Genomic DNA, 9,753 nt, shown 5'->3' with positions numbered 1-9,753 from the left:
AGCAATAGCATGCACTAACGCTGGAATAAAAGCAGATGTGCGTTGCAGGCCTGACCTTGGTTGCTATGGGTACTAGGGACAGACTTGCATTCAACCGCCTGCCTGAGTTCCCGCTAATTGCTGTTGTTATAGCAACGAAGCACCTGATGTAATGGTAGGAAAGGGCAATAATCTTACAAGGGTCCATTTATTTATAGGGAGCTATTCCACCTTGTGCCTGTCAACTTGGAAACAGACTCAGATTAAGTGATAACATATTGAACAATAATAATTATTAAAAAGAAAAAAACTAAAGCGTATGTTTGAGAACACACACAGGGTAATGATTTTGTGCAATTTCCTGAAAAACAACAACAACAACCACGTAAAACACTTAAATTCATCACAAAATGCAGTTGGATCCTAAAATCTGAGACCACAAGTGAAAATGCTTCTCCTTTTTGTTTTTTAATACAATTGTATTTACATTTGTATTATTTAAGATCAACATAACCATATGTGGTTAAAAGTTTAAATGAATGAATAAATAAATGTTTTAGTATTTGGGTTGCTCCCCTTGTACTTTAAAGATAGCATCACTGAAGCTGAATGAACTGCACAAGTTGAAAACCTGATGATCCATGTTATCCAGCACGATCGCGGTCTGTTTATTTCTAGGTTTCATTTAGATTTCGTATTACAGAGTTGCTTTCTAAAATTACACAGCCATGCGTAGCTGAAAGATGCACATGCACTAATAAGAATTGAAAACCGACATGAGTAAAACTTTCACACCTTTAATAATTATTAAAAAGGTAAATACATATACATAGCTTTGCCGCTACAAATAGGAATAAAGCATTACTCTCCGACAGCGCTGAGGTGAATAATTGAACATTCAACCTCTATATTCAGACTGGATGGTCGATGATAATGAATAGAGAAAGACAAACAGGACTTCAGGGTTCATGGGGTTTCTTCCTTCTCCTCACATCCTTCGTGCTTTGCGAGGGCGACAGCCATTGTGCGGCACTGGGGTGTTGTCGGTGATGGAAACAACCTCAAGTCCTCCCATGGTTAACCCTTTAATGGCAGACTACACACGGGGGAGCAAAATCAATATAATCCAAGTCAGCCACCAGATACAGTTCACAACAATACACTCTCTCTAAAAGAGGAATAGGAGTGACTCCAGTGACATAATGATCCGATGAAGCCTAATACTCTTGAACTACATTTTGAAATGTGCTGTTTTGGCCCCAAAAAAAAAGAAAAGAAAATTGTACTATTTCTAATAGGGATGAACATTATATCTGCACCATATTGTTTGTTACTGGAGGATATTATAAATGTTATGTATCTTTGTGGTCATCTTATGGTCACCTGAAATTTAATTTAAAAGAACAGTTTTTTTCAAAAATTCACTTGCTCACCAGAGGATTCTCTGCAGTGAATGTCTGCAGTCCATTAATTTTTAAATGTTTAGTGGTTTCAAGATGATGTCAAAATGAAACATTAGCATATTTATGCCCACTCATTTGTTGTGCGCGCAGACCCGGGAAAACTTGAACCCCCCCCCTCCCTCAAACACCGTGTCGGATTCCTGTGGAGAATAGGCGAAATCTGGAAAAACTCCCAACTTATTTTTTACTCCAACTTCAAAATCATCCGCTATCGCTGCAGAAGCACCGACCCAGTATTTACAAAGTGAATGTGCAAGTATGATCAAACAGTCTTAAAAAAAAAAAAAAAAAAAAACGACAAAGAAAATTACAGATCGTTTCGTTACATAAGTTGTGAATGATACATTATTTGCAACTGAAGAAAGGGAGACATGAACATTTTGGGTGACATGGGGGTGAGTAAGTTGTGTGAAAGCGGAATAATTCTTTTAAAAACATGCTGTCATGCACTCTGAAGTCTACTGTAGCATGCAAAATACGTATTTAGTTGTGTTCGCTATGCGCAGCTTGTAGGTCTCTGTAACAGCAATATCTGTTTACTCACAATTGCCTAGAAATGTATGGATGAATATTGAATGTTTGTCGTTGTTTTTATTTGTAGTACTGATAAAGAACAGAGCAATACGTTCGTGTACAAATTGCAGTGCTTTATCAATACATTTCTGCATTGGGCTAACACATATAACATGGCTGTTTAGGTGTTTATCACCGATCTGTGGGTTAAGTAATGGTGATGGGCTTACTGTTATTGACATGCGCTGCACGCAGTAGACCAATCACAACAGACTGGGTCATCAGACCAATCACTGCAGTTTAGCGTCACACAAAGGAGGAGTTTGGAACAATACTGATTAAAATATAATAAATATAATTAAACATAGTTTGGGAGTCATTAAGCAAAAAAAAAAAAACTGCACATTTTAAGACAATTAAAGTGTTTTTTGACCTTGCATGCATGTCAACCTGTGTTGGCGATTCCCAAAACCGAAATATGAACCTTTCATTACCCATAATAGGGGCACTTTAAAGGCCCCCTGTTGCCAGCAGCTCTTAATGTCCTCCCGTGTCTTCAGTAGCAAAAGTAGCTGACACTATGCCTCTATGCAATTCTAAATATGTTTTGGGTGATGCAATTAATTTTGAATAATTTTTAATGCTTACAAAATACTGGTTACATATCGGATTACTGGTCACCATATCATTGCATCTTATTAGCTTGTCTTCTGATGTGTCTTGTGATTGCTGGAAATCAAACAGATTTGAATTTGAGTTTGAATTTGCTCTTTGTTTGCATTTCAGAGTTTTTTGCTTTTTTAATTTGCAATCATTAAGTGCTGATGAAGACCTGTGTGCAGAAACGAGGTGGCACAATAAAGGTTTTTTATTTCTTTTATTTCTACACTCCACATGTGTTGCTGGCTTTATAAGTACTTTTTTTGCTTTTTCCACACACCTTGTTGGTTTTTTGAAGTTGCACCAGAATAACCTCATAAGGCTTCTGGGTGGATGGGCCATATAAAGTAAAAAAAAGTTCTCAATGACATGGCTTAGGCCCCTCTAAAGGGTAACGGCACACCTCAAACCGTACAGAAAAGGTGATACTAATAAGACTACTTTTACTTCAAATTTAAATTAAATCTTATGTTTGGTTTTACTCATTTGCACATCTGTGGACCTCAAGCTGCGAACAGAGGCTTTAAATTCCCATATGCATGCCATGCAACAGTGTTTAGCATCACTTATCTGCACTAGTCTTTAGTTTTTCTTTTAGATTTTCAACTTGCACATGGTTAACGGGAATAAATTAAATTTTTAAAATATAAACTATTATAAATATAAACTATTTTAAATTGTATATTGTAACATTATTTCACAATATTACTGTTTTTACTGTATTTTTGATCAAATAAATGCTGCCTTGGTGAGCACAAGAAACTTCTTTCCAAAACATAAAAATTATTTTATTTTAGTATTATTTTATGCAATAGCTCCCTGATCTCTCTATGCCTTTTCTATGTTTTGTTTGCTCTTTTATTCTCTATTGTGCAAATAAATAAGTGGTGAATAACCAAGGTGGACCCTTTACAAATATTTTAATTATCACTATTTTGCATTAAAAAAAATTGGTATTTACTGCAAAATTCACTGCCTAGTTTATTAGAAAACAGCAACATAATGTTTGTCTAATTTGGGAGTGGAGGTAAATTATGTTGTCGACGGCTGTACAGAGGAAAAACCCTCATTTGCATACAAAGGTTCACTTTGGTTTTCACACAGTTACAGATAAGCCGTCATTTGAAAATCTTACTGCAATCATATAAAATATAGGTAAATGGAAACTGTTACAATAAATAAAAACTTCCCTGGAACTATGGGGATATTCTCACCTACAATGTAGTTTAATCCACAAGGAACTGCAGATTTTTTCAGAACACTTTTTTGTTGTTGTTGCTGTAAATCTTTATAGGCATCATGCAAGGCATTAGTAAGCTACTCACCAAGCGCCCCGGACCGAGTCCCTTCACCAGCACACGGACATATGTGACCCCCTTTGCCCTCGCCTTCTGCTCAAGACAAACATACATACATTTAGAACATTTAGCATAATAAAAACTAATGAATCACTGAGGAAACACAAAATTGCAGGAGTCTAGAATCTGAGGTCTGTCCGAAACTACCAATTTAGATCACAACGCTTGTGTCCATACAGCAAATGAATGGTTATCAGTGGGAAGCCATATACTGATTATACAGCCCGCTGTGACTCAGGGTTGTCATTAGACTCTTCACAACACATGCTGATGAAATTACAAACAAATAGCGTGGAAGTAACCAAAGAGATGAATAAACAAGAAACCTGAAGATTCGAAATGCTATTTTTATTTTTTCTATTTCTCTTGGCCAGTCAAATTATCAGTATAAACAACACTGAAACGGTCAGTGAGGTACTGCTGATATTCTCAGACCTGAGGATACATGCACATAAGACTTTCATATTTTACAAAAACAAATAAATAAAACACCTTTCGGAAGTTCTTCATTCAGAATTTTTCAGCATGATTTTAAATGTAAAATCTACAATCTACAGTAAAGAAGGGTACTTTAACAATTAAGCAGGGTGTGGTAAATTACTACAAAGAAATGTGCTGCCATCAAGTGGACAACATCCAAATGACAGACACAAAATTACCTTGATGGAACAAAACAAACAAAATGATATATTGTTTATGCCTTGACAACTATATTTTTATTACATTGTATTGTACTCCAACCACAAAAATTGGCTTAAACAATCCTTGACACATTATATCTCAGTATAAGTTTCAATAACCTTGTAACTATCAAGATGATGGTCCATCTTACCGCAGCAGCTGAAATCCCAGCAGTCTGTGCTGCAATGGGAGTGGATTTCTTCACATTCTTGAAGCCCTCTGATCCACACGAGGTTCGGATCATGTACTGGCCCAGACAATCTGTGACCTGGATATGTGTGCTACAGCAAGAACATAAGGACAATATGTTGTCAGCCTGCATCTTTTATGGACTCCTGACTATAAAAGCCCACTATTTTTGGAGAGATGGAGGATAAATCACAGGCTGTGAACAGGTATGCATCAATGCTGAAATTATTATTAGACAAGAGAAGTCTGTATGAATGTGGGCCGAGTTAACATGCAGAATTACGTACAGTATAAATAATAATTATAATGCACATACTGCAACTATGGACATCTGTAGCTCTCAGAAAAACACAGAAAATACTGTAATTTCACTCCACATATGCAAACTAAAAGGCATGATGCGTATATTTATATGTACATGATATGCAACAAAAGCACCTTGACAAACACAATAGATGGATAAATGTCAAACATAAGTATGAGCTGAAATAAGTCACGCTATAGCTGCATGCACACAGCAAGCAAAATATATCTGGACTAATTCCATTTTAATTTGTCAATCACAACCGTTTAATTTTTTGTGAAGCAACTTACTTGTTATATGTGGCTTTTATGTGTGCTATCGGTAACTCTTCAAACTTCTTGCTGTCCCATGTCAGGGAGCTCTCCTCACCCGGAAATGGAGGGAAGAGACTACATAGAGAACAGAATATAAAGCAACAACAATAACAAACATTTCACCATGAAATCTACTGTAGAATTTCTCTATTTTTCTATCTATATAGCAATACTTTATATAGATATATGTTATTATCAATGATAACTGTTACTATCAATAAGGGCTGCACAATTAATCACATTTTTTAATCACGATTACAATTATAAATGCCAAGTACATAATCATTCGAAGTGGCAATTAATCGTTCAAAGTCATTTGGCATCTTAAGATGTTTTTTTTTGTTTCTTTCTACATGTTATCTTAAGGGTTTTTACTCACATGATTTTAATTTATTTTTAGTATAACATTATAATACCATTAATATTTGTACTTTTTTTGTAATTTAAAAATCCGATGTCTAGTTGACATTTGAGGCTTAATATTATAGAAAAGCAGTAAAAGTTATTCAGTTAGTGTTTTCAGCTTATTTATTTTCATATAATTGCATGCAGCATGCAAACAATGGTATAGACATCATTCAATGTAAATGGTGATAATCGTAATTAATAAATCGCATTAACAATTTTTAAGGGAATAATTGACAATTCAGATTTTTTTGGTCAAAATCGTGCAGCCCTACTATTAATGTTCAAAACAGGTTTTGCTACTTAAAAAATATATATATATATATATTAATTGTTTTACTCAGCATGGATGCATTACATTGATTAAAGGCACAGGAAAGACATTTCAAAAGTATATATCTGTTTTAAACAAATGATTTGGAACTTTCTAGTCATTAAAGAATCCAAAATGTATCACAATCTATTTATTATTTGTAATCTCTGGGGTTAATTTATGTGATAACGGACAAAAAGGTTCGGGAGCCCCTGGGCAAGACCATATTTGAAATCAGGTGTTTGTCAGTGTTTCTGTCATACTCTTTCAATCTTCTGACAGAGGCTGATGAGCTCTTGGTTTCCACTGGTTTTGTGTCAGTATCTTGTAATCGGATGGCACTGCGTGACAGCGGACGCTGAAGACCCACATTTCCACCACTGCAGGAGACAACAACCAATTATAAACATCAGTACCAAAAACCCTCCTGAGTGTGCAAAGCTGGTGTTTAGACGAATGGTGACGACTTTGAAGAAGCTCAAATAGAAGACATTTTATCTTCTGTCATTTAATAGTTTTGATGACTTCACTTTTACTGTAACATGTGGAAAACAGTAGTAATAAAGAATGAGTATGCATCTCCAAACTTTTCACTGACAGTGAATATGGTATTTAGGAGGTGCTTCATAGAACAGTAACAGTATAATCATGTTAGATAAGGGGGGGAAACAGTATAAGTATGGTATATTTCCAGGAGGTTTTACTACAACGCATTGTCAAAAAAAAGCACATTTATATAAAAATATTATACGTGTCCTAAAAGACAATACCATGGAACCACAGCCAAAAATCAGATTAATGTTATCTCAGCATTTTAAATATATGATTGTTTTGTTGACTTAAATATAGCCTAAACACACACACACACACAGCATTACAGAGAAAGATATGCGTCAAACACTTTATCAGATGTGCTGCTATAATAAACACACGAGCTACTTACATTAACCGTCCAGCTGAATTAAATGACTCAAAAAGCTGCTGGCACGAACCTCGAATGAAGCTGTACAGCCTAAGATACATAGTGTGTGTTTTAAATCATGCAGTTTATTCACGAACACACACACTCATGACTTCAGGTAGCTTGGCGGACACAAGGGTCGACTCGTGTAAAGTGTGTTTAACCGGCACGTCACAATCATGCTATATTTCAGAGGGGTGTTGTACTTATACTTTAGACGCCAGTGTATCGAATGTGACGTAAATTATTTTATTTATATTGATAAAAGTAATAATACGTTGTTTAGCTATAATAGGTATTTATTTTCATTAATTGCATTTGTAAACACCCACAAACAACTTTTCTCTTTAACTGGTTCCCCCTATTTTCGAAATAGTCGCGTCTATTTCACAAACTCCGCTAAGCACGACGGGAACACGTGCGGTCAACATGGCGGCGCCCCTCAGTAGACTTTGTCGACCATTGTGGAGAATAACAATTACAGGTACATTAAACAAAGGCGTGCGAAATGTTTCGTCCTCTAGGCAACAAAATGTCAAAACTGCGGGTGTTGCGTCTCCGTGGGGGCTGCATGGAGCTGTATGCCTGCAGCGGTTACCTGTGGTCTCTCAAGACAGGAGCCCTATAGAGGAAGAGTTCATGGAGCTAATGCACCAGGTTTAAAAAAATATTTCTGTATTGCACATGAAATATATAATACTTTTAGTGTGCTGTGTATTTTGAGCTAGTGTGTCTGTGGTCTGTCTTGTGTATTCTAATATTAGGCTCTGGTCTGCCAGCATCCCTTTATAATGCCGCCCATGTATTAATATTAATATTGCTTTTCGTTTCAGATGGAGTTAGAGAGAAGTCTGCTCTCGGACCACGAGCTGAGGCTCCTGGAGGATGCTGCACGGATGAGCCGGAAACAAGAAGAGGATTATGATTCAGATGAGGAGGAGGAGGATTATAGAGATAAAGAAATTGTTACAGCTCAAGATCTGGAAGATATTTGGGAACAGAAACTGAAGCTATTTCAACCAGCTCCGAGGTCACAAGGTAAGCATTATTTAGGCAGTGATATAGTTTTTGATTCTAGTCATGTTTTTAAGACACTTCAGAGTTATAAAACATGTAGAATATTCACAAATTACTCCACAGGTGTTGACGAGAAAGACACGGGTTCTTCAGAGCGTTGTTTAGCAGACAGCTTAATCTTGTTGGTGAAGAAGGATGTTGGCAGTCAAAAGCTTTGGCTCCTGCCTCAGATACAGTGGCAGACGGGAGAGACGCTTCGACAGACGGCCGAACGTGCCCTTGCAAGTCTTCCAGGTAATGCTTATATATTGTAATATCCATTCAGACAGCTTCAGGTCGGTCTGTTTTTATTGTGGAGTTGATGTCAGCTTTATATATATATATATATATATATATATATATATATATATATATATATATATATATATATATATATATATATAAAGCTGTTTTAACACCACATCACAAGCAGGGAAAGAAACCATTTTCTGGTAAAAGAAAAACTATGTTTTGGTTTATACTTTTGAGGACTAGTGGAAAGATTTGGTCCACAGTGTTTAAAAACTGTAAGTTTCTTCTTACTCCCTAACAAAATCACATTAGGTATCATTCAGCATGGCAGTGATGATATAACAAGACTGTAATTCTCTGCAGGTTACATGATTAAGCTTCTGTTTAATTTGTCCTCTGTAGGGGCTGATATAAAGGCCACCTTCCTTGGCAATGCACCCTGTGGATTTTACAAGTATAAATACCCAAAGCACATTCAGAAAGAGGGCAGTGTTGGAGCCAAGGTGTTCTTCTTCAAAGCTGTGCTGCCCAGCCATAAGCACTTACCCCTAGAGAAGAATTTATTTGCTTGGGTTAAAAAGGAGGAACTCCAGGACTTCCTGAAGCCAGAGTACCTGAAACAAGTCAGACGCTTCATTATGGCACTGTAATATGGGAAGACATGGACATGATGGAGAATATGTTGGAAAACAGAGCACAGATTTATGTTTTTTATATTTTTTGGACTATAATTCCATAAGTTTGGACCCTAATCCACCTGATGACCGTAACATGCAATGAGTGACGTTCAGATTGTCATTTAGATGTTATACAGTATGTTCCATACACTATATTATCACCTGTCGATATGTATTTATCCTGCTTGTAAATGAAAACTTCTATAAAAAGATCCGGTTTTGGCTTTATAGCATGTGATCTCATCTTTTTTAAAGTATTTTTAAATGTAGCATGAAATCATGTTTCCAGCAGGGTGGAAATTGTATATTGTTTGCTTTTCCTATACTTCACCCTCACTTCTTTATGCGTGCACATATTTTGTCCTCTAAAATACTACCACTTGAGGGCAGTAGATGGACAAAGAATGGAGGACAGACAATCCAACGGACCCTCATCCCCCTTTATGAAAACACAAAGGATCTCCAATTATGCTTTTGGCCGGTATATTGCTGTCTTGTCAAATTTAAATGCCTTGTACTTGGGGTTTCTCTTCTGCTCTTTTATGTCTCTCCCGCATGCACAGTTGTCAAATAGTCATTGACTTTTGTGCTGTGCTGGTGGAAATGGGGATTAGTAATACTATGAGTT

At 36.3% G+C, this 9,753-nt stretch overlaps 2 protein-coding genes across 2 annotated transcripts; one reads left to right on the top strand and one right to left on the bottom strand.

The window, feature by feature from the left end:
- Positions 1-760: 760 nt before the first annotated feature.
- On the bottom strand, positions 761-7,313 carry LOC128017337 (28S ribosomal protein S11, mitochondrial). Its single transcript, XM_052602688.1, has 6 exons — positions 7,123-7,313; positions 6,443-6,559; positions 5,438-5,536; positions 4,806-4,935; positions 3,941-4,006; positions 761-1,075 (listed from the first exon to the last, which is right to left on the bottom strand). Exons 1-6 carry the CDS (start codon positions 7,200-7,202, stop codon positions 968-970), a joined length of 600 nt encoding a protein of 199 aa, XP_052458648.1. The 5' UTR covers positions 7,203-7,313; the 3' UTR covers positions 761-967.
- A 210-nt stretch (positions 7,314-7,523) lies between these two features.
- Positions 7,524-9,353, top strand: LOC128017336 (39S ribosomal protein L46, mitochondrial). Its single transcript, XM_052602687.1, has 4 exons — positions 7,524-7,797; positions 7,974-8,178; positions 8,281-8,451; positions 8,851-9,353. The coding sequence occupies exons 1-4, from the start codon at positions 7,570-7,572 to the stop codon at positions 9,096-9,098; spliced, it is 852 nt and encodes a 283-aa protein (XP_052458647.1). The 5' UTR covers positions 7,524-7,569; the 3' UTR covers positions 9,099-9,353.
- The last annotated feature ends 400 nt before the right edge of the window (positions 9,354-9,753 follow it).

This window comes from Carassius gibelio, chromosome A7 (genome assembly GCF_023724105.1).
Source record: "Carassius gibelio isolate Cgi1373 ecotype wild population from Czech Republic chromosome A7, carGib1.2-hapl.c, whole genome shotgun sequence".
In the NCBI taxonomy this organism is placed as follows: Eukaryota; Metazoa; Chordata; class Actinopteri; order Cypriniformes; family Cyprinidae; genus Carassius; species Carassius gibelio.
The sequence above is the reverse complement of the archived record's forward strand: the minus strand, read 5'-3'. Positions and strand labels throughout refer to the sequence as shown.

Excerpts from the sequence above, each read along its gene's own strand:
- LOC128017336 (XM_052602687.1), top strand. The coding sequence starts at position 7,570 with ATGGCGGCGCCCCTCAGTAGACTTTGTCGACCATTGTGGAGAATAACA. Across the intron at positions 8,179-8,280 it reads ACCAGCTCCGAGGTCACAAG|GTGTTGACGAGAAAGACACG; the intron begins GTAAGCATTATT and ends ATTACTCCACAG. Across the intron at positions 8,452-8,850 it reads TGCCCTTGCAAGTCTTCCAG|GGGCTGATATAAAGGCCACC; the intron begins GTAATGCTTATA and ends TGTCCTCTGTAG.
- LOC128017337 (XM_052602688.1), bottom strand. The coding sequence starts at position 7,202 with ATGTATCTTAGGCTGTACAGCTTCATTCGAGGTTCGTGCCAGCAGCTT. Across the intron at positions 4,007-4,805 it reads CTGGGATTTCAGCTGCTGCG|AAGGCGAGGGCAAAGGGGGT; the intron begins GTAAGATGGACC and ends TGTCTTGAGCAG. Across the intron at positions 1,076-3,940 it reads GACTCGGTCCGGGGCGCTTG|TCTGCCATTAAAGGGTTAAC; the intron begins GTGAGTAGCTTA and ends CCCCGTGTGTAG.